This window comes from Lemur catta, chromosome 20 (assembly GCF_020740605.2).
Source record: "Lemur catta isolate mLemCat1 chromosome 20, mLemCat1.pri, whole genome shotgun sequence".
NCBI classification, from domain to species: Eukaryota; Metazoa; Chordata; class Mammalia; order Primates; family Lemuridae; genus Lemur; species Lemur catta.
The window spans coordinates 6,310,658-6,338,342 of record NC_059147.1 but is presented as its reverse complement, the minus strand read 5'-3'; the positions used below and the strand labels follow the sequence as shown (position 1 = coordinate 6,338,342).

At 39.5% G+C, this 27,685-nt stretch overlaps 1 protein-coding gene across 5 annotated transcripts in view; it reads right to left on the bottom strand.

The window, feature by feature from the left end:
• TENT4B (terminal nucleotidyltransferase 4B) overlaps positions 1-27,685 on the bottom strand; it is a 71,981-nt gene that overhangs the window by 18,600 nt on the left and 25,696 nt on the right. For all 5 annotated transcript variants that reach the window (XM_045533130.1, XM_045533131.1, XM_045533129.1 and 2 more), the window contains one exon: positions 1,806-1,929. In XM_045533130.1, the coding sequence (XP_045389086.1) occupies positions 1,806-1,929 (124 nt within the window). The remainder of the gene's footprint in view (positions 1-1,805; positions 1,930-27,685) is intronic.

The following is a 27,685-nucleotide window of genomic DNA, read 5'->3' as shown; positions in this document are numbered from 1 at the left end:
TATACAGCCCTCCCATATAATTTTAGTCCTCTGTAGATTACTTAAATTACCTAATAAAATATAAATGCAACATATATATTTGCTATATAATAAAATATAAATGCAACATCAACATTTGCTATACTGTATTTTTAAAAATTTGTATTATTTTTTATTTGTGTATTATTATTTTTATCGGGTTTTTCTTTCCTAAATATTTTCAATTCGAGGTTGTTTGGATATGGGGATGTGGAGCCTGTGGACAGACCGGGCCAACTGTATAAAACTTTCAAAAGTAGTATTCAGGTTACTGAAGTTCCCTTATAAGCCAGAGACACAATCATAAATTCTTAATTTTTGTTCTCTAAACAGAAGTCTTCTTACAGATTACTAAATTAGGGCCAGACTACTTCAACTGCAGGACAAGAGCTGGCCTACAGGTCAACTCTAAAGAGAGCATCAGGCACTATCATTATAACATCATGCTGTGGCATAAAGCTGGGACACATTCCATCTCAACCCACGAACAACAGGGAACTCAGGCAGGTATGTGTATGTGCTTAATCACAATAAAGGATCAACGGTGAAAAAAGCTCAATCTTTTAAGGTGAGATGAACTGGGAACCTAACCACAACCTCATGTGTCTCATCTGTTTTTAAAAAAAAAATGGATAAAATCCTCCATCTCAGAAGGATAAGGATTAATTTAGATCAGGATTACTCAGCCTCAGCACTACCGACATTTGGGTAGACAATTTTTTGTTGTAAGGGCGGTACTGTTCACTGTAGGATTGTTAGTGGCATCCGTAGCCTCTGTCCGCTAGATGCCAGAAGTGCTTCATCAGTCACAACAATCGAAAATGTCGCCAGCATTGCCAAATGCCCTCTGGGGAGCAAAGCTGCCCTAAGTTGAGAGCCACTTATTTAGATCACATGAGAGAAGCGACATGGCGCAGGGTAGCTACTCAGTAAAATATTAGTGTCCTCCCTCTGCCCTTTACCTGCGGTGTCATATCCAAAATCCTTTTGGTTTTGCCAACTGGACAAAAACCTTCCCTAGCTTCCCCTCTGCCACCTCAGGACAGAGTCTAAAGAAAAGCTATATAAACAAAGTAATGGATTCTAATAAGTTACTTCTTTGAATGCACAGAATTATAGAACAGTCCCTCAAAAGAGCCCTAAAAAGTGAAGTATTATCTTAGTACCAATAACAAGAACCACAAATAAGCCAAGAAGAAATCCTGGGCAAAAATTTTTCTTGATACGTGGGGGGCTGGACTGGGAAACAAGGGCTCTCTGACAAGAGCTGCTCAGAGAGAGAAGAAAGAGCATTTGCAGGAGGGGGTAGAAAAGTCTTACACCTGCATTAGCCTAAGAAAATTTCCTTCAAGTGACAAAAATTCCTACTGACATTTTCATACAGCTATAAACAATTATAAAACATTTATTATACTGGAGATTGGAACAAAATAGTAATGGGATTGATATATCACATCCAATAACAGATTGCTATAATGAGGTTTGATTTGTCTTTCCTTTCTTCACACCAACGGTTCTTAAATATAGATTCCATCTAGTAACTGTTGTTAGCACCATAAAAAAAATGTTCTAAATCAGCCGTTCAATTCAATGAAAATCATTAGGAAGCCCCAAATCTAAAGGTTGGGGGGAAAAAAAAGTTTGCCTTTTAAGATTTAATTAGACCATAACTCTACAGAGACACTCCTACTTGCAGGTGAGGACTCTGCATGAGACACCAACAGACAACTTCCCTCTCGGGGACAAGGACGTCACCCTACGCAGCACCTCCCCAGACAGGGACTCACATCAGCACTGGGCCAGAGCTCCTTGATCACACTCTCGATCCTGCTCACCACCTCCATCCGCATCTTCTCCTCCTCGGGCCGTGGAGACATGTACTCATAGAAATCACTGATTTCTTCATGCAGGCTGAAGACAAATGGAGAAAAGTTAATATGAACAGGGCCGATCTAATGAGAAATCACTATCTTAAGTAATCTTATCTAATTAAGTCTTACAAGATAATTCAGCTGATGACTTTATATTCATAGATTTTTATCTTAATTTTAATGTTATAACTCATGCTAAGCTAAAATGGGAATGCACAGAACTTAATCAAAAAAGCCAAAATAGTTAAATAAAATAAGAAATTCCCTGTACAGGAGACAGAAGACTTGCTGGGTACAGGTAATTTAGACCAAAAAAAAAAAAAAAAAAAGCACAGGACCTGGTTTCTGCCTTTCCACTCAGGATCCAGTAGACACCACACAAGAAGATACTGAACCCAGGCAAGCTTCCTGGCAGTGGGGACTGACCCTCTTACCTCTCAGTAATCCATTTCTCACAGTGAGCCAAACAGTATGTCTTCCATGTGTGCTTAGTGAATTAAGTGTCAAATGAAGAAGTCAGCCAGTGAACATCAGCAAGGCCTTGAAAAGAACGGCTGGTAGACAAAGGCTCCATGAAGGAGCTGAAGACTCCCAGAGAGCCTGGGTTATGAGGCAATGAGCCAACTGCACAGGCTGTGGCAGGGGGCAGAGTGGGAGAAACATCTGGAGAGGAAGGCAGGCCCCGGTAGAGGGCAACAGGGAAGTATGTAAATATGCTGGGAGGGACTAGGGAGAGACTGACTTCAGAAATGCAGCATTTTAAGAAGATTAAATCAGCAACTGTGCAAGCACTGAATCGGCAAAGAGACCAGACTGGATGCAGGGAGAACAAGTCATAAATCACTGAGTTGTACAGGGACTGGATACAGGCCTAGAAGATGCTGGGCAGGAAAGCAACGGGCCCCAGAAACCACATACACCCCCCACACCGAGCCAGGTGCAGAGCCTGACCAGCATGCAGAGGGGTGAGACTGAGGATGCCTTGAAGGTTGAAGCCTGAGGGACTATGGGAAACTACTGGCCAGGAGGATAGGACAAACTCAACAGCTGGGCTATGAGTTGAATATAGTCAATACCGCAGGACACTGGGAATGAAAGAACCATTTCTTATGAAGTCGGTGAAACTATGAACAGCAACCTTTGGAAGGGAAAAGTGAGAGTGAAATGGAAGGGACTGAAAAAGGAAGAGATGTGATCTGCTCAAATTCCCTTGAGTGCAAACCACAAGCACGGCCGGCCAGCCTCCGGGTTGAAGAGGTCAGCCTAAGCTGCAGTGAGGTGACCTCAGGGGGTCTCCCAGTCTCTCCTGCCTGGGATGGACCAGGAGGCTGGAAGGAAGGTGCTTGAAGTAATGGGTGGCAAGTGCCATGAGAGCTTGAGGGGCAGGGGGGCTGGGACTGAGGGATGGTGGCCTGGAAAGGCAGCCACATGACAACAGAGACTTGAAGGGGGAGTGTGCCTGCAACTGCACAGCCCCTTCAGAGCAGGAAGCTGGAAACACTGAGAAACCAAAAATGGTTTGGGGTAAGGAAAAAAAAATGTCTACATTCCAATCCCCACGGGCTATAACTTCTGCTACATGAAACTCTGGAGACTTTGAAAATGTGATTAATTAAGCAACCAACAGTTCCTGCCTCTTCTGATGTTTTATTTTTGGGCTGAAAGTCAAAAAACTTGAGTTCTAGACCCAGACTCTGACTAAGGGCAGCTGTGTTCCCTTTGACAGGTGACTGGTAGTTCCGGGCCTCAGCATGCTCAGCTACAACACAACACTACGCTCCTTCTAAACCCTTAGTTTCAAAATTTGAGTCTTTGGTAAGGAATGATTTATAACAGTGATCTGCCTGTTTGCTGTGCAATACTGCATAACAGTGGATTTTAAAACTCCAGAGAATTCTGTGGGTGAATTCAGAAGATATCCCAGTGGAGTCTATTTTTCCTTGGGATGTTTCTGGATACCTTAAATTTTCAACTTCTCATGTTTACTTTGTTTGTTTTTAAAGCTTCCCGGGTTTTGCTATATTCTCTAAGGTTATCTATCCCTTCTGCTTCTCAAAGCCAACAGCTAAAAGAGAATAGCTGTAAGAAAGTTCACAGCTTGCCTCAGTCTCTCTTCTGCACAGGTTTGCTGGTAAGGAAGAGGGCTGTGAATAAACAGCAGAACGAAGAGATTGCCTCTTATCCCACTGGATAGTCTGCTATCAGTGATCAGAGTTCATCTGTAGTTTAAAAACTGATCTCTGAAAAAAAAAATGGCATCTCAACCAATGGAGAACACCACCTAAGTTTGACTGCATCCACAGGCCCGCTTACACATTTTCCAATTCAATTTTAGACAAAAAATAATTAGCCTAACTAATTGCCAGTCAATCTTTAAGTCATAAGAAATTAAGAATTCATTCTCTAAACACTACTGAGTGCCTATGTTCACTTACCAAAGATGATCCTTGCCTGGGTAATTCCTAGCTAACTGTGAAAAGAAATATTCATTTAACAATCAGTTTTGTGGTGTGTGCAATATGTATGTTCTGCACTGTTCCACAGGCAGGTTTCAGATGAGTGATTCAGAGCTTTCCGAAGCCCAGAAGGAACTGGGTTGCCTTGTAGGGTAGTGAGGTTCCTGTCACTTCAAGGGTAAATAAAGAAACTAGATGATCGTGGGGCAAACAAAGGTCCAATAAAAGAGATTTCTGACCTTGGTGAAAAGTTGGAGGAGATTCTAAAATTCATGTTCAGCACTGGGATTCTAGACTTCTAATCAGCACATTAATTTGGAAGAACATTATTATAGGTTTGTAAGACAAGCACTCAAAACAAGACCACCCTAAATAGTTAATAGTCCATGGAATCATCTTCCTATTTAAGGAAAAATGGCCCCACAGGTTATTATATTTCTTTAATTGATGTATATTTGCCGTACTAGAAGGGAGAAAGAGGAATATGGGTTGGGGGGGGGCCATTAAAGCAAAAATATACTTGAACAGTAAGAAGACCCCCCGCCCCCAGCCACCGGTCTGCCAGGATCATCTTTCTACCTATACCAAGGACAAGCATCACTACCTCACCTGCATGTAACCAGCTACAGAACTAAGAAAAAAATCTTGGTACCTTTAGGAAATAAACTTCCAGTACAGATTTCTAAATAATTCTGAGGGACTCTATCCCCATGGACTGCATAATTAACTGGCACTGTGCCTTTCATATCTAGGTGCTTTAAAAAGGCTGAAGGACCTGAATTCTGTTTTTGAGGTGCCCACTACAGGCTTGATGCACATCTGACTGGCAGAATGGACATCGGAGGAATTCTGTAGGCTTGTTTTCACATGTTAATGTCATTTTCTGCCTCTGAAAGCATCCAACTACACAGAGACCATGTTTGGATGAAAACTCCTACGATTCATTAGTAAGTATTGCTGAACACCACGCACCCAGCCTTGTCATTTCTTTCTTTCTTTCTTTCTTTTTTTTTAAATCCATAGGCCTCTGCTTGATACCCAGCCTTTGCAGTTTCTCATATGAAATTATTAATATAAGATTCAATTCTGTGATATGAACTCACTCAGGACCAAAATATAGTACCTCCTACTATGATATCAAAGTGAGCAAGAAAACATACCATTCTCTGTCTATAAAGGAAAAGTAATATAAAAGCAATGATGAAATAAGTACCACTATACAACTGGAAAGGATGCCAAAAAAAGAGAAACAAAATTAATTTGCTGGGGTAAAATTTACATTTCTCTCAATAACAAAATTTAATGTCATAAGATGTCAAAAAGTACTTTATATATTTAAAAAAAGTACAAGTTAGATAATTTAGGTCAAAATAGAGACACGAAAAAAAAAATCCACTTTTGCTCTGAGGAAAGCTCTACTACAGAGAGGGAAATGCTAGCCTAGCAAAATTGTATTAATTCTATAATGCTCCTCTTGTGATGGGGTAAGAGGGGTAAAGAAACCACCCTCAAAGGCTCAGTTTCCTTGGCTATAAAAAGGGAAAAACTCACTTTACACTCTTTCAGTTGGGCCACCCGTAAGGCTGCCTCCACATCAAGGTCAAGGTTTCTCGGTTTCGTAACTGAAGTAAGAAACCTTTAATTGCCAATTTCATCCTTACAGGAAGGCACTGACAAGTTCTATTTAATAACTGTCAATAAATAATAAGAGACCTACACATAAGAAGTTTTGTTTTGTTTTGTTAGAGATGGGATCTCACTCTGTTGCCCAGGCTGGAGTGAAGTGGTGTGATCATAGCTCACTGCAGCCCTCAAACTCCTAGGCTCAAGTGATCCTCCCACCTTGGCCTCCCAAAGTGCTGGGATTACAGGTGAGACACACTGCGGCTGGCCCAAAAAATGTTTTCTAAAGTTAATAATATCCAATTTTGACAAGGATACATGGAAAAGGCATTCATATACATGTGTGGAAGTATAAATTACTACAACTTCCTATATTATCATTAGATTGTACTAATGTATATATAATGATAGATAACATTTATATAAATAATTTTTAAAATTCCCCTTTCTATCCTCCAGAAATACTTCCATGAGGGAACAAGTATATCTGTACAAGGATGTTCACAACATTATCTGGAATACTATAAAATTTAGAAATGGTATCACTGTCCACCAATGGGATCCAATTAAATAATCATAGATGCACCCATTGATTGACCTTCCATTTATAGCCTATAACCCATTAAAAAGAATAAAGTAAAACTGACAGAGAAAGATCTAAGATATGTTAAGTTTAAAAGAAAAAGCACAGTAGGGCTGCAGGCTCCAACCCCAAAGGCCACGGCCTGGTACCGGTGGCCTATTAGGAAATGGGCCTCACATCAGCACCTGAGCTCTGTACCTCCACCCACCCCCGGTCTGTGGATAAACTGCCCTGCATGATACCAAAAAGGTTGGGAACCACTGCAGTAGGGTCCTTTCTGTCTGCATTAAAAAGACAGACAGACAGACAGACACATACACACACACACACACACACATTATGTTTATATTTGCATCACAGGTTTTCTGGAAGGAGAACTGTAATAGAGATTACCTTGGGGAGAGAGACTTCTGTCTAGTCGTATGGGCAGGAGAGTTAGGAAGACTAATTTTTTACTTTGTCTCTCTCTGTACTATTCTAGTTTGTTTTTTTAACCACTATCATGCATTTGTTTGCTTTTCTAACAGGGATCACTGTCTGCTTGGTGAGATTATAGGCCATGAGATTTACTGTCTTCTTTAGATTTTCCCATGTCGAAAATGTGTATTCTACCCCCACCCACTTTCCCCCCACATAAAATGGGGTCCATACACCATACCGCTAACAGGGATTAAATCTGGGGAGTGACCGGGGTGGGGGGGGGGAGGTTGTGGAGGGGTGAGAATTCACTTCTTAAAATGTATGCATCTATACAGACTTTCTAAAATGCATACATGTTAATTACCATTATATATTTTTAAAACAAGATCTTTGTAACTAGGAAAAATATTCATTAAAGAAAACTAACACAGAAGTACAAAGACTCAAATTACTCTAATTCTAGCCTTGCAAACCAAAAGTGGGGAACCTGGGCAATTGTGGAAGGGACTCAGTGGTCCACCTATGAGCAGCACTGACTTCTGAGGACACAGAAGACCCCCAAATCCAGGCACACAGCGACAGCATACACCAGTACACTTTGGGAAGTTACTGTGTGTCCCTTGCAGTGTGTGTAGTGAGTTTCTGTTGGTGTCTGACTCATCCTTTCTAGGGATTTATATGCTTAGATGTATGTGTACATGCAAGACAAATTTCTGGAAGAATACACAAAAATTGTTACCAGTACTTTTCTCTTGAGGTGGGACGAGGTCTGAGTGGCCGTGACTTTTTTTGTACTGTGATTTGTCGTAAATGCATAGAGGCACAAAGAGAAAAGTGAAAACCTCAAGCCCTGGAGTGATGGCAGTGTAATCTGAGTGACACCTCCAGGAGGCTCCAGAATCAATCTTTTCAAAGAAACTGCACACACACACCCAGGCTCCTCCTGTACTTTTAGCTACTAGCTAGACACCTCTACTAAGATGTCTCCTCCAACTCAGCAAGTTCAAGATGAAAGTCCTTTTCTTTCTCCTGAACCTATTCCTCCTACTTCTTGCCTTTTTCTCTCTGAGTTTGTGTTTCCCTAAATGGAATCTTCAGATTCTTCCCTAATTCACCCTTCTCCTTCATCCTCTGGAGCTTACAAGGCAAAGTAGCCCAAATGCTTCTACCAAAAACCAAAACAAACACTTCCAAATCTTCCCTGCCCCTGCTTGAGTTCAAGTCCTTTTTTCTCACAGTACAACACTGTGGCAACCTCCACACTGGTCTCCCAGCAACCCGGCTTTCCCTTCTCTGAGCCATCTCGACGGGACCACTGGGATCCCCTTCCTCAGCCTACAGGTCATTTCCAAACTCCTTACCAGATCACCACCTACCTTTCCAGCCTCTTCTCCCAGGACAGCCCCACAGAACTGTGCCGGAACGTGCCATGCCTTTTCAGAAATCACCCTTGCACAGGCAGGCCCCACGCCTGGAATACCCTCTTACTCAGCCTTCGGGAGCTCAATATCACCTCCTCTGTAACATTCCCAGAGGCAGAATGACTTGAGAGCCTCCTGAGTGCTCCTGGGGCACAGCAGGCCCGGCTCGGCCCGCGCAGAGCAGCTGGTCCTGGAGAGCAAGCCCCTGCCTGCAGGCTCCCCACTCAGGCTCGACGCTCCCTGCTGGGGATCCGTGTGCCCAGACCCAGGGCTCTGCACACAGAAGCACTTCCCTAGGTTCACAGGGGGAGATCTACACACACCCGTGTCCACATAGTCACAAAAAGGAGGTGACGTTCCCTTCAAATGAGCCCCGAACCAGAACCCAAGGAAATGGACACTCATGTATTGTGGGTGAGAACTGACAGAAAAAGAAAACAGGGTCATCTGGCCCAAGAACTGCAGATGTCCTTTACAGTTAAAGACGGCAATTCCACGTCTCAGAATGTAGCCTAAGGAAGTCAGTCCGCATGTGCACACAGATAGGGCTATAAGAAAATATCCACAATGAACATGTAATTTTTTTTAAAAGCCAAGGTTTAGAAGTATTTCAAGAATGCAACGCCCTAATGGCTTTACATTTTAAAGTCTGTACAATGTGTCTAGTTTTCTACAGTATTGATAAGGATACAAGGTCACTTGGAAAAAAGCCATGCCTAACTACATAGGAAGAACACCACCTCCAAAGCTGAAAGGAAAAAAACCCTCTCTCTTCTATTTGTGGACAAGAAACTTATTCACACCCCCAAATAATTCTCACTATATCCCAAGTGTTAAAAAAAAAAGGCAGAAAATATGGATGACAACATAAAATTATTTAAAGAGCCCACATATCTTTCATGAACATTGCAGGCATTTACAATGGTTGTTCATAGTTAAGCAATGTCTTATTTGCTATGTTAACCCATCCTTGGTTAGGACAGGGTAGTAAAAAGTGCAGAGAGCAAACACTTGTCTGTGTATCCCAAATTACAGTATTCCTTTTTTTCTTCTTTTAAAGGGTACTTGTACCTGCTTTCCTAGAAATTGGACCACTCCTTTTAAATACCATTGCTGGTGGCACTGAATTTCTGCACTACAGTTTTTTAGGCCAATGTTCAGGAGGACGGTTTTCAGATGATTTCCTCTCTGTCCTTTCCCTCTTTACTGCTATGAAGAGAGAGAATGAAAACCACCTGTCTTCTTCCCTTTGCCACAAAACCCTGCCACTACTTTCAATCAATCAATTATTAAGAGAGAAAAAAGAAATCATTACCCAAGAGGTGCTTTATCTAATTCTGGTAAATAATTCTTTCCCCTTCCAGTAAAAATTCTGAATTTACCCACCACTCTAAGTAGATCTAACCAAATGTGGGTAAACTTAGGAAACCTAAAGAAGAGTGCTTGGTAGTATTCCCCAACTAAGATCAAATAGCTTGAAACAAAACCTTAGGGAATAAATTTATTTCCCAAATGAGAGGCCCTCAAATATCTGTGAAGCGAAGAAAAAGAAAACAAAACACAAATGAAGCTGAACCTTTCCTCAGCTACAAGGTCCAAATGCCAATAAGAATAGTCCATTCTACAGAAGTTTGTTATATAATTAAATAACGCAATATGGATTAGTTTAACTCACTTGATTCTAATACCAAAATGTCATTATTTATTTTTTTATTTATCTTTGATGGAAGGACTGGTATTTGAGAATAGACACTGCACTATAAATACACAACTACCTATAACATCTTTACTTATGTTAAGTGTACTGGTAAAAGGAAGACAGAACCAACGAGGGGATATCTCACTTTCATGGATCCCTAGAGTTGAAAATCCCAATATCCAAAACATATCAGAGGTGATTATTTGCTTAATAAATAATTTATATTAACTAGGGCAAATTTCCAATGCATATTTAAAATATTTTATCTTCTAATAGTGATTACCTTAAATAACGAAACTGAGAACAAGACTAATTTGGAGAAAGGCTTTCACAATTTACTTCTTTTTCTGCACTGTTGAGATCTTTTAGATAAGTGCTAGTATTATTTAAGGAATTTTTAAAAGCTTAAGTAAAAAAATAAAAACAAATTGATTCACAAAGAATTCATTTACACATATACCAAAAATATACTGTATGAAACCCAGGCTGACTTTTATAAAGTTCTGTATTTTTTTCAAAATTAACAAATAAAAAACTCTGAAAGAAATAGGTAAATTGTGGGCTGTTTGGGGGAAAACATGCAGGGAAAAAAAAAAAACATAAAAATAACCTATGCGCCCACCCCCTTAACAGCAGCAAACAGCCAGCAGTGCCTGTGCCAAAGGCCTGACGCCAACTGCTTTACTCACATACCACTGCAGAGTCAGTGGAAAGGCACGGTGGCCATATCAGGGTCGCCATGCATATTATTTGCTATGATAAAAATGAATTTTTAATGGCTGGATAGTATTTTAGCACATAAATATACCATTATTTATTCTACCAATCCTTTACTGTTGAGAAATAGGTTGCTCCCAAGTTTTCACTGCTATAATTAACATAATGCCTACCTTTGCACATAAATCTATAATGAACTCTAATTTTTCTCAAAATAAATTCTTAGAAGTGGAATCCCTGGGTGAAAGGGTATGAACAGTTAATACTTTTGAAAGATATTCCCAAAATGCCCTCTCCCAGAAAGGATGCTGGTACATTCTCCCACAGAAATGCCTGAGGGTCCTTTTCCAAGCTCCATATCAATTGAGAGTGTTTCGTTCTTGTTCTCTGATTCCTAGTAAGGTTGCATATTTTCTTCATATTTATTAGACATTTATATTCCTTCTTTTTCAATTCATTTCAATGATATTAAATGTAATTAATATAATAATTTAAAGAGCACAGCTGGAATCAAACCTCTGTGTCACCACTTACTGGGAGTGCCTGGACAGGTGTTCTACCTCTCTAAGCCTGTTTCTCATATGTGAAATAAGAACAACAATAGGGCTTATCTTCGAGGGTTTCTGTAGGAATTAAACAAAAATATGGAAAGGGCTTAGCACAGAGTTTACTAGTAAGTAAATATCAACTATCATTATTATTAACAAATATTTAATTTCAAAAGATAAACTGAGCAAGACAAAACAGCGCAGGCAAAACATAACAGGTGTAGGTCTGATCTAGCTATTAGGCCATCAGTGTGCAATCTCTGCTTTTAAGTCTCTTTTTGGTAAATGTTTCAAAAGGCTTTTTTACCTTGAGATAGAAAAATATCTATCAAGAGAATGAGAAAACACAAACCACAGACTGGGAGAAAATATTTGTGAAAGACTAGTATCTGAAATATACAAAGAACTCTTAAAACTCAACAGTAAGAAAACAAACCAACCATTTAGAAAAGGGGTGAAAGAAAAAAAAATGGGCAAAAGACCTAAACAGACACCTCACTGAAGAAGACATACAGATGGCAAGTATATTAAAAAGATGCTCAACATCATATATCACTGGGGAACTGCAATTAAAACAACTGTGAGGTAACACTATATACCTATTAGAATAGCCAAAATCCAGAACACTGACAACACCAAATGCTGGTGAGGATGTGGAACAACAGGAACTCTCATTCACTGATGGTGGAAACGCAAAATGGCACAGCAACTTTGGAAGACAATTTGGTAGTTTCTTTTCTTTTTTTTTTTTTTAATTTTGCATGAGGTCTAAAATTTATTAATTGTGAAACTCATGTCCACCTATTAAGTCAAGTCTTTTGGAATGCCACATTTCTAACTATAATTCCTTTTAAATCATCATCTTCATTTTACCTGCTTTTTACATGAACAATACAATAGATTTGAGCAAATTGCTATAATTTTCAATTCAACAAATCTATGGGCCAGGCGCGGTGGCTCATGCCTATAATCCTAGCACTCTGGGGGGCTGAGGCAGGCGGATTGTTTGAGCTCAGGAGTTTGAGACCAGTCTGAACAAGACCGAGACCCCGTCTCTACTAAAAATAGAAAGGATTTATATGGACAACTAAAAATATATACAGAAAAAAAATTAGGCGGGCATGGTGGCGCATGCCTGTAGTCCCAGCTACTTGGGAGGCTGAGGCAGAAGAATTGCTTGAGCCCAGGAGTTTGAGGTTACTGTGAGCTAGGCTGACACTACGGCACTCTAGCCCGGGCAACAAAGTGAGAATCTGTCTCAAAAAACAAAACAAAACAAATGTATGTATTTCCCATGGATCCATTTCTTAATTTCTTTACTAACAGTAGATTATGGTTATATTTAATTCAAAATACTCTTCTCTAAATATCTACCAATCACTTTCATTTAACCTTAGATTTTGAGATGAAGATAAATCAAACAGAGAAATAATGCCCATGATCACTCAAATGAAAAACAATACGACCATTCAGTATTTGTAATCAGCCCCCAGAGAACTGTGCAGAATGCATAACTTACTTTTGTTTTTGTTTTGTTTTTTTTGAGACAGAGTCTCATTCTGTTGCCCCAGCTAGAGTGCCATGGTGTTAGCCTACCTCACAGCAACCTCAAACTCCTGGGCTCAAGTGATCTTCCTGCCTCAGCCTCCCGAGTAGCTGGGATTACAGGCACACGCCACCATGCCCGGCTAATTTTTTTTTTCTATATATATTTTTAGTTGTCCAGCTAATTTCTATTTTTTTCATAGAGATGGGGTCTCGCTCTTGCTCAGGCTGGTCTCAAACTCCTTATCTTAAACAATCCACCCGCCTTGGCCTCCCAGAGTGCTAGGATTACAGGCATGAGCCACCACGCCCAGGCTAACTTACTTTTAAACTACACTCCAAATTAAACTTTTAAGATATTTTGAGAATGTTTCATGTTGCTTGAGTTACTGGTTGTTTACTTCAGTAGCAAAATAGTTTCAGGAGGCTTCCAAATAAATAAAATGTATCGATTCAGAAGAGACAGCTAATGGAGAGAGAAAAAAAACTAAGAGTATTTGAATTTTTGTCAGTAAAAAACTTAATCGAATACAAAATAAAAATAGCCAAAATTTAATGAGATCTATGTGCCAGGTCTTAGGCAGGGCATTTCACATGTATGAAATAATGGTTGTTATCCTTTTATAAAAGATGAGCAAACTCAGGCTCAGAGAGAATAAACAGCTTCCTTAGGCTTACACAACTAAGATGTGGTGCAACCTAGATTCAAACCTAGGAAATATAGGTCTAAAGCATGCATTTTTGAGACCACTGAGCTATACTAGCTCTCACTTATCTCACTCATTTAATAAAGGAGATTTAAAAGCGACATGACGTGGACCTCAAGTCTAGGAGTCTTGAACCATTCTTTCCCTATTAAATATTAGTTTTTGACCTAAACAGCCAACAAAGGAACAACTCCCAAATATCCCTAAAATATTAGGATGACAACAATCCCAATAATGGCCAGATATCGTCGTTCGCCTGTAGTCCCAGCTACTTGGGAAGCTGAGGCAGGAGGATCCCTTGAGCCCAGGAGTTCTGGCCTGTAGTATGCTATGCCAATTGGGTGTCTACACTAAGTTCAGCATCAATATAGTGACCTCCCAGGAGCAGGAGACCACCAGGTTGCCTAAGGAGGGGTGAATTGGCCAGGTCAGAGACAGAGCAGGTCATAGCCACTGCATTCCAGCCTGGACAACATAGTGAAGCCCCATCTCTTTTTAAAAAAAAAAAAATGTAAAAAAACCCACAAAGTCCCAATAACGCATGCAAGATGGTGGGGAAAACTAAACAAAGGTAAAAGGGGGAGACATATGAAATTTAAGTATAGGGGAATAGAACAGAAGATAACACACCAATTTCTGGTAATGGTTACATATAGGGAAGGAGGGGGGAGAAAAGGAGGAAGGAAAAGATCAAAGAGGGTTACAAAGGTTACTATAAATGTATGAAAATATTTTGCTTCTTAAAAAATGCTTAAGGCCCTCTTTTTAATACAGGGGGGTCTGTTCATTGTCTATGGCAAATGTATCTTACTCCTGCTCTGTAAACCTACCTTTGTCCTTCCTCAATAAACTTCATTTCATCCAAACATTTCCTGTACTGTCAAAGCTGGTAAGAACATCTTCAACATTTAAGGATCCATTATTATGCCTTAAGGAGATACTGTATTCAAGACATAAGACACTTATATATTGGATCCATGCACCAACTTCCTCTTCAGTTTCCCTTTTTTGGGCTTCTGTTACCAAAAACAGATTAAATGATTCAAATCTTACAGATACACGTCACAATCATGTCTTTTTGCTTCAGAACTTTCCACCGGGCTGCTCCCAGAGGCGCCCGGACTGGGGGCCCTGCAGCAGCGCTGCCCACTGTTGCCAGATCCCCACCCACTGCTTGCGCAGTCTCACTGGCCAGGGAGTCTGCAACTCATGCCTCCATCGCACGGGAGCTCAATTTGGCAGTTTCTTACAAAACTAAATATACTCTTACCATACAATCTAGCAATCACAATTCTTGGTGGATACCTTAATGATTTGAAAACAAGTCTGCACACAAAAAAAATGTACACAGCATGTTTACGGCAGCTTTTTTCATAATTGTCAAAACTAAGAAGCAACCAAGATGCCCTTCAGTAGGTGAATGGATAGATAAACTACAGGACATCTACACAATGGAATATTATTCAGGGCTAAGAAGATATGACATCTACACAATGGAATATTATTCAGGGCTAAGAAGATATGAGCTATCAGGCCAGGAAAAGACACGGAAGAATCTTAAATGCATATTACTAGGTAAACAAAGCCAATGTGAAAAAGCTGTAGCCTTTTCATACATACCCTATGATTACAATTACATGACATTCTGGAAAAGCCAAAACCGTGGAGACAGTAAAAGGATCAGTGGTTGCCAGGGGTTGGAAGGAGGAAGGAATTAAAAGGCAAAGCACACAGGGTTTTTAGGGCAGTGAAACTATTCCATACTGACACTCTAATATTGGGTACATGCCACTGCATGTTTGTCAAAACTCCTAGAATGTTCAACACCAAGAGTGAACCCTAATGTAAACTATGGACCACGTGATAATGGTGATAATGATGTGTCAATGTGGATTCAGCAATTTCAACAAATGTGCCACTCTGGGGCAGGATATGGATAGTGAGGGAGGCTGTGTATATGCTGGGGCAGGGAGTATATGGAAAATCTCTGTACCTCTCCCTCTATTTTGCTATGAACATGAAAGTGCTCTAAAATATAAAGTCTATAAATATCTTTAAATTCTAAAACTTGTTTATATTTTCTGCAACTTATTTTTTTCTTTTTCCTGTTTAACTATCACTTATTCATTTGAGATTTAATTGAATATGGCAAAAGGTAGGAATATAACTTTTTTTTCAAATAGCTAAACAAGTTTTCAGTACCCTTTGTTGAATATCTGTCATCCTTTTCTCAATGATTGAGTATATACTTGCTGCATCAGTCTGCACAATGGCCTGTCCCCTGGTTCCCCCAATAATTCTACCACCCCACCTGCTTTCCTTGGGGAAACAATTCCTGTCCCTACTGTTTCATGTGATTCTGGTGAGGCTGCATGACAAAGCCACCTGGTGGTTCTAGACAGGAGCAGGCATGGGTGGCCCCCAGCTAATGCAGCACTCCCATGGTCATGGCCCAGTGATGGGCACCTGTACCCAGCAGCCCACATGGTGCCCCTTCCTTAGGACTGTACATACTGACATTAAGGAAGGTCACTTTCATCTTTGACCTCAAGCTATAAAAATAGCAGCCTGGAAGGATCAACAGTCATACCTCCTTTTCTTCTAGCTACACAAAGGAAGCCATCAGCAAGAAAAGAGAATGGAGCCAATTCCAAAAAGAATCAAAGTCAGGGAAACACAGGACGTTTGAGCCTCCACTGATGTCACTGAAGCAAGTATTATCCAAAGGGTATCCCTGGTACTTGACAAAATAAATGCCTTTGTTTGGTTTTTGCTTAAGCCATTATGAGTTTCTTTCCCTTCAACCAGAAAAGATTCCTGATTCACACACAAAGCTCTCATAGTCAGGCCAGATCTTAGGCTTTTCTTCAGATCTAGGGCTCTTTCTACTCTAGGGCTCAAATTACCCTTTAAAATTCTTGCATAAATCTATAAATAGTTGATAGTACAAGATAGTACAAAACCAATCATTCCCCCGAACTCATCTTTAGTATGCAAAATGTTCTTGGCTATTCTTGCCTGTTTGTTCTTCCAGATGCTCTTTAGAATTATTTTGACAAGTTATTCTCCCACCTTCCCCCCAAAACTCAGTGGGATTTGTAAATTATATTAATTGACAAATTAATGAGTTGACCTAATATCTTCAAGTTCTTTATGGTACTCATTGTAAAGGTTTTTATTTTCTTCACCTCTCTGGCTTTGTTTTGAAATTATTTGGGGATTCTGATGCTCCAGTGAGTGACATCTTTCCTTTTTTTTTTTTTTCTCAATTATATTTTCTGACTGTTACATTGGAAAACTATTTACTTTCATGTATTTATTTTATAAACAACCACACAATTCTCTCGCCCTACTACATTGCCTAGAATTATTAAGATTAGGTCAAATAACACTGGTGTGGGCAAGCATCCTTATCTTGTTACTGATTCAATGGGAAGTGTTTCTAGTGTCACATAATGTATACATTTGAAAGTACCACTCTTTATCAGGTTAAGGATCTGTACATCTGTATATTAACTAAAGTTGATGCACTCTTTTGTTTCTTTGTTTCCAAGAGACAAGGTCTCACTATGCTGCCCAGGCTAGAACTCAGTGGCTATTCACAGGTGCAATCATAGCTCACTGCAGCCTTGAACTCCTGGTGATCCTCCTGCCTCAGCCTCCCTAGTAGCTGGGGCTACAGGCACATGCCACCACTAAGCACAACCACAACAACGCCTGGCATAAAAATTGTACTCTTTTAACACACACATTTCATTTAAGACTTCACTAATAGTTATTTTGAACAAGCATCTGCAATACTTCTTGCAGAATAAAGCAACAAGGTAGTTTTTTCCTTTAATGATGATGGCAATGATGATGGAGCTAGAGGAGAAGGAGGAAGAAGAAACAAAAAGTAAAAGCTACAATTGAGTATGTGGCTTCTCCATGAAAAAATTTCACAAATAGGCAACTAATATTGCAGTAACAACAAAAATGTTTAAAGTTAAACAAAAGCCCACTACCTTAATAAATCAACTTTTTCTTATCCCCAGTTAGGTAACTTTCTGAACCCAATACAATAGCAAACAAAACAAAACAAAAATGACACACCTGATACCTTCACTGTGTAGCCAGCCAACAGATCACAGTAAGACATTTTCTGGATGTGCATAAGATTTAAAACATTGGAGATTTTCCATAATTCTTTGATTAGAAAAATTATTGGGACTGTGTACTGTTTCACCTTGTTAAATCTCTCAGACCAAATCCATTTTAGATGTCTCGTTTACCACCTAACTTCTCTTAAAATCTGCTGTCTACAGAAGTTACTGACGGAGATATCTATGTACAGTGAAGTTTTTCTACATTGACTATGTCTTCTACTTCAAAGTAAGGCCTGGGATGTCTGCCATTCCAAGAGTTATTTCTACTATATCTATACTAGGCAATATAGCACTTTAGAAAAGACTCCACTAAAGTTATCCTTTCCCTGAAAATAGTATAAAATCTTTAAGACCTGTGGGCAAAATAAAAGAGCTACTAGATAGTCCACCAAATTTTAATATATATAATATGTATATTTTTATGCATATACACATGCAAATATACATACATAAAAATTTTTTTGGAAGACACTGTGAAAACTTTGATAAGAGGCCCTATAATTGCCTCATTTAGTTTTGCTAATAGGAAATGAAATGTGGCCAGGCACAGTGGCTCACATCTACATACTAGCACTTTGAGAGGCCAAGGTGAGAGGATCACTTGAGGCCAGAGGTTCTACACTAGCCTGAGCAACACAGAGATCCCATCTCTACAAAAACTGTTTTTAAAACTTAGCAGGGTGTGTTGGCCCGTGCCTGTAGTCCCAGCTACTCAGGAGGCTGAAGTGGATGGCTTGAGCCCAGGAGTTTGAGGCTGCAGGGAGCTATGATGACACCACTGAACTCTAGCCTGGGCAACAGAATGAGACCCAGTCTCCCCCCACACCAAAAAAAGTATATATGTAAGTATTACTTACCAAACTTTCCTTGCTATGTGCTAAAACTTTAGTAATGATATGAATGTGCTATGTTCCTAAGCCATACATAATTTAAAGCCCTCCGGCCAGGCGCAGTGGCTCACACCTATAATCCTAGCACTCTGGGAGGCCAAGGCAGGATTGCTTGACGGCAGCAGTTGGAGACCAGCCTAAGTAACAGCGAGAGACCCTATCTCTACTAAGAATACAAAAAGTTAGCTGGCTGTACTAGCACGGGCCTGTAGTCCCTGCTACTCAGGAAGCTGAGGCAGGAGGATCGCTTGTTGCAGTGAGCTATGATGACATCATGCACTCTACCCTGGGTAACAAAGTGAGGCTCTGGTGGGGGAAAAAAAGAAAGAGTGCCTCCTACACTTCCCTAGCTGTGCTTTGGAGGGGGCCTGGCCTGGACAAAGCAACTAACTTCTGCATAGTACTTCATATTTTTCCACGAGCTCTCACCTATTCTTTGATTCAATCATCTACAATAATTCTGTGAGGCAAACTATGCAGAAGTTAATTGGTGATTAAAAGAATTTTTATGGGAAATAATTTATTTCCCTAAGACCATACAGAAAATCAACGACAGGACCAAATCTGAAAAACAGATCTCCTCACTTGAACATACCAACCACTAGGAGGACCACAGAGGTAAAATTACTTTCAAATTCTGGCTCAGACTCTTCTAGCTGAGTGACCTTTCAACATTCCTCATTCTCAGTCTCTGAATCTGTAAAACAGGGATGTTAATGCCCATTCCACAGCTCCATGGGCTCTGAGCACACTCCTGGCACGTGATGCACTTTCAAGGCCCCACTTGACCCTCAGGCTTCAGCAGCCATGGGACTTCATGAGCTCACACACCCACAAGAGAGAGAGTATGATGGTCATTTCTCTAAGACAGGTCCACCAAAACGGCAGTCACTTACCATGGCAGCCACCACCCCTCCTCCTTATCCTTCAGACATCCTCTACTCCTCCTCGTCTTTACCTACATTACCACACTTGTGGAAAGCAACGACATGCCAAGCGCTGCACCAGGCCTTGGTCCAGTCACTTAACCTGCCACACCAGACACACATCCCCTTAGAGATTTCAGGACCTGCTGCTCTGGGCCTACCACTCCTTTACCAGCCTCACTCCATTAGCCCTTGGCACTTTGCCTGAACCAACAACCTAACTCCAAAGGATTTCTACAAAGGACCCAAATATCACATGGTTCCACACTGTCTCTAACATGCACTAATTCGCCCCTGCCAGAGGTCAGCAAACCACACCCAAAGGCCAATCTCGGCTAGCCTGGGTTTGGGTTTGGGTTTGCACAGCTCACAAGCTAAGAATGTTTTTACATTTCTAAATGGTTGAAAAGAAGTCAAAAGAATTATATTGGGGACACATGAAAATTACATATAATTCAAATTACAGTGTATATAAATAGATTTATTGGAAGAGAGCCACACTCATTCATTTACATATCATTAATGGCTGCTGCTTTCTCAGTAGAGTAGTTAAGGCAGAGACCATAGAAGCAACAAAGCTTTAAATATCTATTATCTTTACAGGAAAAGTTTGCTGACCCCTGCTTATACATAGGTTGCATAATATATTCAAGAGTAACTTGATGGACCAAGTCTACCAAGTTACACTGTGTATTTCTCTGCATTGCCTTCTACATTATTTGGGGGTAAAAAAAAATCTATAGAATTAGATTTATACTTAGTACTCCTAGCAACAGCTGTCTCCTCAACATCCTCCACACTCTAGGAACAACTGTCTCCTCAACATCCTCCACATGTCCATCCTGGTTCATAGCAGTCAGCTGATTTTTTTTTTTTAAAGAGACAGGATCTCACCCTTTTGCCTAGCCTAGAATGCAGTGGCACAATCCACATCATACAGCTCCCTGTAACCTTGAACCCCCGGGCCCAAGCAATCCTCCCACTTCAGCCTCTTGAGTAGCTAGCAGTATAGGTGTGTGCCACCATGCCTGGAAAATTCCTAATTTTTGTAGAGACAGGGTCTCCCTATGTTACCCAGCCTGGTCTTGAACTCCTGATCTCAAGTGATCCTTCTGCCTCAGCCTTCCAAAGCACTGAGGTTATAGGCATGAGCCACTGTGCCCAGCCTCAACTGTTATTGTCCGTTGACGGAACGAGAAACAGATTAATGGAAAAACAAAATGTGATATACATATATAACAAAATATTATTCAACCTTAAAAAGGAAATTCTAACATATAACATTGATGAGCCTTGAGGACACTAGGCTAAGTGAAACAAGCTAGTCACAAAAAGACAAATACGGTTGGTTCCTCTTATATGAGGAATAGTAAAATCTCTATCATGGAGACAGAAAAGTAGGATGATGGCTGCTAAGGCCAGGGGATGGAAGAATGAGGAGTTCGTGTTTAATGGACGTAGAGTTTCAGCTGGGGAAGATGAAAAAGTTCTAGAGACAGATGGTGGTGACGGTTGCACAGCAATGTGAATATACTTAATACCACTGAACTGTGTGCTTAAAAATGGTTAAGACATTAAATTTTATGTTATGGGTATCTTGCCACAATTTTAAAAGCATTAAAAATGCACTGTTCTTTAAAAAAACAGCCAACAGGCTGGGCGTCGTGGCTCACACCTCTAATCCTAGCACTCTGGGAAGCCGAGGTGGGTGGATTGTTTGAGCTCAGGAGACCAGCCTAAGCAAGAGCAAGACCCCATCTCTACTAAAAAAAAATAGGAAAAAATTAGCTGGACAACTAAAAAAATATATAGAAAAAATTAGCCGGGCATGGTGGCACATGCCTGCAGTCCCAGCTACTTGGGAGGGTGAGGCAGTTGGATTGCTTGAGCCCAGGAGTTTGAGGTTGCTGTGAGCTAGGCTGACGCCACGGCACTCTAGCCCGGGCAACACAGTAAAACTCTGTCTCAAAAAAAAATAAAAATAAAAAATAAAAAAATAAAAACATCACTTCTGTTTTAAAAAAATTTTTTAAAAAGCCAACAGCTCACTTATAGCTAATAATCAGCAGAGACACATCACTGAAGAACTAAGACCTACCCCACTATCAATCATAGCAATGTTATTTCACATAAAACCTTAGTCTGTGAAAAAAAACACCAAAAATACCATTTTCTTAATAAATATGATTCTCTGATTATTTTTTGACACAAATTTAGAAAACCATTATATTTTTAATAGAAATGTTGAATCACATCCTGGAATTAGATTAGGGCACTACTTCAGGTCATGCATAGAAGATAAATAACAGTTTGATTTTTGGTGTTTTATTTTGGAGTTCACACCGATAAGAAACACACCATACACTGGAACATTCCAGCAAGAGTGTGAAGGGGATTCCTCATTAGGAGACAACCCAGGGCCTCGGTTCATGTTTTAGCCATTTGCCCCCTGACCCATCTGAAGAGCTCAGAGGTTCTTTCCTAAAAAAAGCACTAGGAAAATGTTATCTTCAAGTAGAAACAAGTGCCAAAAGCATTTATAACCAAGGAAACATGGAGATTCTTCCTTTGCAGCTTTATCTCACCATAACTTACTTGCAATATTTTAAAATCAATGTGGCACAATCTCAACTTTTAAATAGGGACAATTCAGTTGAGAATTTAACGGTGAGAAGACAAGGTATTCCAGGGCCATGCAAAGCACATTAAAGAAACTAATGTAGTAAAAGTCAAGATAACAGAATTTTGGCAGTAAAACTATTTTTAAATATAAACATCATATCTAAGATGAAGAATGTAAGCTTTTATTTTGGTTGTATTCAGTGTAAACAAGATATAAGCAATAAAAATAAATAACAAGAAAAGCTGAAGTTACAATGAATCTATCACATAGAGGAGTAGAAGCAATAAAGATAGTAGACAATAATGAGATGCCCTATATATTTTTTAAATTTATTTCATTTTTTAGAGACAGGGTCTCGTTCTGTCATCCATACTAGAGTGCAGTAGTTCCATCATAACATCCATGTAACCACAAACTCCTGGGCTCGAGTGATCCTCCTCCCTCAGCCTCCTGAGTAGTTGGGACTACAAGTACATACCACCATATCTGGCTAATTTTGATTCCTTTTTCTTTCCTTCTTTCTTTATTTCTTTCTTTGATTTTTTTGTAGAAACAGGTCTCGCTATGTTGTCCAGGCTGGTCTTGAACTCCTGGCTTCAAGCGATCCTCCCACCTTGGCCTCCAAAAGTGCTAAGATTACAGGCGTGAGCCACTGCATCCAGCCTGAAATGCTTTATAAATGATTACTACGAAAAAGGGGAGAAAAACAAAACAAGCTCCTCCTGCCAAACTAGAAAGTCAGTATCTCTATCTTAAGTTTTTGTTTTGAATAAATAGAGACAGGGTCTCACTATGTCGCCCAGGCTGGCATGCTGTGGCTATTCACAGATCCAGGCTTAGTGTACTACAGCCCTGGAACTCCTGGGCTCAAGTGATCCTCATGTCCCAATCAGCCTCCTGAGAAGCTTGGACTACAGGTGCATGCCACTGTGCTCAACTTGACTGTTTAAATGTGGGTGAAAAAATTAAATGTATAAGCAGCATAGGAAATACTGCAGTGTTTTTCAACACTGAGAAAAGTCGCAAACTGGGTCTGCAGAAACCTCTCCAGGTCCATAAATTCTCTATGGGGATTTTTAAACTGTGTGTTTCCATTTTAAAATTATGCTAAAAACATTAGCATAAGCCTGTTCTGGATCATCCAGATGCTTCCCTGGAAACACAGAGCTGCCTGGGGATTTCCTAGCCCATGTGTACTGCTGTGTGTACTCACCAGACGGGCAAGGCCAAACAATAGGCTTTTAATTGATGTGTACCAAGTCAAGAATGGAGTAAGACCGGACCCCTGCATAATACACACATGCCAAGTGAAGGGCAAAGGGCACTCCTGCAAGGTTTTATAGCTTTCAGAACAGAAAAAAGTGATGAGGCAACTGAGTCACCCCATGGCAAGGTAAGAAAAGCACTCCCAAAGCCTCCAAGTCAGCTACCACAGGCCATACTATATTTGTAATCAGAGTAGCAATTTGAGTAAAACATCATCTGTTTCATAAAGTTAATTTTAATTTTATTGGTTTTGCCACTTATCTGCATTTGATTTGTGGATTTTTTTCTTTTTATAATCTTTAAGTATGAGGAGTTTAAACTTGTGAGCATTCAGAAGCAGCATTATAATAAAAATAACTTTAGCTAAGGTACCAAGACCATTCAGTAGAGAAAGGACAGACTTTTCAATGAATAGTGCTAGGAAAACTGGATATCCACATGGAAAAGAATGAAGTTTGACTCTTACCCTAAACCACATACAAAAATTAACTCAAAATGGATCAAACACCTGAACTTAAGAGCTAAAACTATAAAACTCTAGGAAGGTAACACTGAGAAAATGCTTCATGACATTGTATGTGACAGTGATTTCTTAGATGTGACACCAAATGCACAGATGACAAGAGAAAAAATAAACTGGACACTTCATCAAAATTGAAAACTGTAGTGCATCAAAGGACACCATTAAGAGAGTAAAAAGGTAACTCACTCAATCCGATACAATATTTGCAAATCATATATCTGATAAAGCAATAATATTCAGAATATATAAATAACTTCTACAACTGAACAGAAAAACAAACAATTCAATTTAAAAACAAAGGACATAAACAGACACTTGTCCAAAGAAGATATACATCAATGGAAGTTTATTAAGCCAAAGAAAGAAAAGAAAAGAAAAGAAAAAAAGAAAAGAAAAGAAAAGAAAAGAAAAGAAAAGAAAAGAAAAGAAAAGAAAAGAAAAGAAAAGAAAAGAAAAGAAAAGAAGGGAGGGGAGGGAGGACAGGACGGGACAGGAAAGTAAAGGAAAGAAAAGAAAGAAGATATACAGGCAGCCAATAAGCACATAATAAGATACTCAATGTTAGTCATTAGAGAAATGAAAAATCAAAACCATAATGAGATAATCACTTCACACCCACTAAGATGGTTACATTTTTTAAAATGAAAAATAACAAGTGTTGGTGAAGATGGGGGAAAATTGAAACAATCAAACTTTGCTTGTGAAAACATGAAATGACCTAGCCATGGTGGAAAACAGTTTGGCAGTTCCTCAAAGAGTTAAGCATAAAATTACCATATGACCCAGTAATTCTACTCCCAGGTGTATACGCAAAAGAACTAAAAATCAGGGACTCAAACAAATACATGCTACATCAATGTGCACAGCAACATTATTCACAATAGTCAAAAGGTGTAAACAATCCAAATGTCCAGCAAGATTGAATGGAAAGGTAAACTGTGGTGTATATATACAACGGAATATTAATCATCCATTTAAAAATGAAATTGATAACGTGTTATGACATGGATGAACCTCACAATCATTATGTTAAGTGAAAAAAACCCAGAAACAAAAGGACAAATATTGTATGATTTCTCTTATATGAGGTACCCAGAATAGGCAAATTCATAGAGACAAAATGGTGGTATCCAGTGGCTGTGGGGAGGGAAAAGCAGGAAGTTATTGTTTGATGGGTATACAGTTTCTGTTTGCAATGATGAAGAAGTTCTGGATATGGACAGCAGTGATGATTGCACAACAATGTGACTGTACTTAATACCACTGAATTGTATACTTAAAAATGGTTAAAATGGTAAATTTGAGGACTGGCATGGTGGTTCATGCCTGTAATCCTAGCACTTTGGAAGGCTGAGGCAGGAGATCACTTGATCCCAGGAGTTTGAGGTTGTAGTGAGCTATCACGACACCACTGCAACTCTAGCCCTGGCAACAGAGAGAGACCCTGTCTCCCCCCACCTCCCAAAACAGATAAATTTTATGTTATATGTATCTTACCACAATTACATAAACAGAAACATAAACCAACATTGGGTATCTGTAAAAATGTTTCATGTAGAACTTAATTAGATAAATACTGCTACAAAGTTAGAATTAAATATTAAACCATTTATGTAATGTTTAAAAGTACAGATAACAGTATACTAATGAATACAAACATAGATGAAACATGGATGAAAAGGGCACACATATGCCACACAGGAGTATTCACCTCTGGGAAAGGACGAAGGTGAACAAGAGGTTTACCAAGGGTGTGCAGCTGTCCTACAAAGTTGTATTCCTTACAGAAAAGGGGAAGGGGTAGAGGAAAAAGAAATAGGAGCTCAAATTTGTTAAATCCAAGTGGTAGGTAGGTACTCAGGGGTTCAATATGTTACTCTGAATCCATAAAATTTGAAATGACTAAAAATCAAAAGTCTACGTGAGGAATTAAAACTTCCTAGAGACACCCAAAACAATGAATGAATACACAGCCCACTGACACAGGGAAATGTTCCAGAACTTACCATCAAGTGCACCTTGGACTTCTCTTCCCTCTGCTTTCCCCACAGATCTAAGAGGCCATCAACAGGCAGAGTTGCCAATCATCATTCACTAGCTAGACTTATCTCTCACACTAACAGCATAACTGGTTTTGCTTGCCTCCAGAAATGCAAGTTAAATAAACATTAATTGCTAGTTGAAGTAATGTAGAAGCTGTAGCATTTCTATTAATATACGAGCAAGTATATTAATAGACTAGTAATATAGATAAGATTGGCCCATAATTACTTATTGTATGTAACTGAAAATTGTCATTAATAAAATGTAAAAACTCCCACAGAAACCAGGAACTTGAAAGCAACTGCAACTTTGAGCTTGCTACTTTGCCAATCATTCCAAGACTATACAAATAATCACAATGGAAGTAACTCTAAAGTCATTCTTTCTTTCTGTCTCTCTCTCTCACACACGACTAGGTCTTTTTTTATTCCCATTGTAGCCAAAACACTATTTCCATGTAAGTGCACGGCACGTGAGAGCACAACAGGCTCAAAATGACACTAAGAACCAAAAGTGGGAATACTCTTGGGTATCTACCCTAGAGAACTGAAAATGTATGCTCATGAACATGAATGTTCATAGCAGCACGATTCATAATAGTCAAAAACTGAAAACCTAAATGTCCATCAAATGGTGATTAGATAAATAAAATGTGGTGTATCTAAACAATGGAATATTTCTCAGTTACATCAAAGATGAAGTACTGATACATGCTACAAACTGGATGAACTTTGAAAACATTATTCTAAGTGATAGAAGGGAGACACAAAAGGCCACATATCGATATGAAACATCCAGAATAGCCAAATCCATAGAGACAGAAAGTATGCTGGTGGCTGCCTAGGGCTGGTGGGTTGGGGGAGAAAAGAGGAGGAATGGACAGTTTCTTTTGGGGGTGATGAAAATGTTCTTAAAACTTACTCTGGTTATGGCTATACAACTCTGAATACACTAAAAAAAACCATTAGACTTACACTTTAAATGTGTGAACTATATCTCAATGCTGTTATTTTTTTTTAAAGACAGAACGAGCTGCCATTATAGCTGCTAAATTGATCGTGCCTAAACTTCCACCTTGTATGATACCACAAAGCAAAGTAAGAGGACTGACCAGGAGACTTTGTAAGTCAATAAAAAAGAAGACTTGTACATTATGGGCATGAATGACTTGCACAAACCCAAAACAATGCAACTTGATATTTTAGTTAACAGGAAAATTGTTTGTCTTTCTAAATACTGACAATACTTGCAGACCACTTTATATTAGGACTCACGCCCACAGGAGATCTAAGAATCCCAGGGTCACCATTTATATAAAGTGTTAAGAGCTTTTAATCCACAACAATCTAATCCTAGATTCCTGATAGCTTCCCCGCAGGTCATTAGAGAGTCCATGAATCTGCATCTGCCCAATGCATCTCCCTCGTGGGCCTTGCTGCTTTCACAGGATAATTTCCAAGAATCCACACAAAGTCAAAATACTCTTTTCACCATTAATTTCCTTATCAATGAGCACATGTTACATGTCCTTAAATTTATCCTTACTTAGGGAGCCTTGTCTCATATTATGGAAAATTATATAGATCTGAACAATTCTCTGGCAGATTCTTCTCCACTGGAAGACACAAATGCCCATTTCTGGAATTGCTGAATCTTATCTA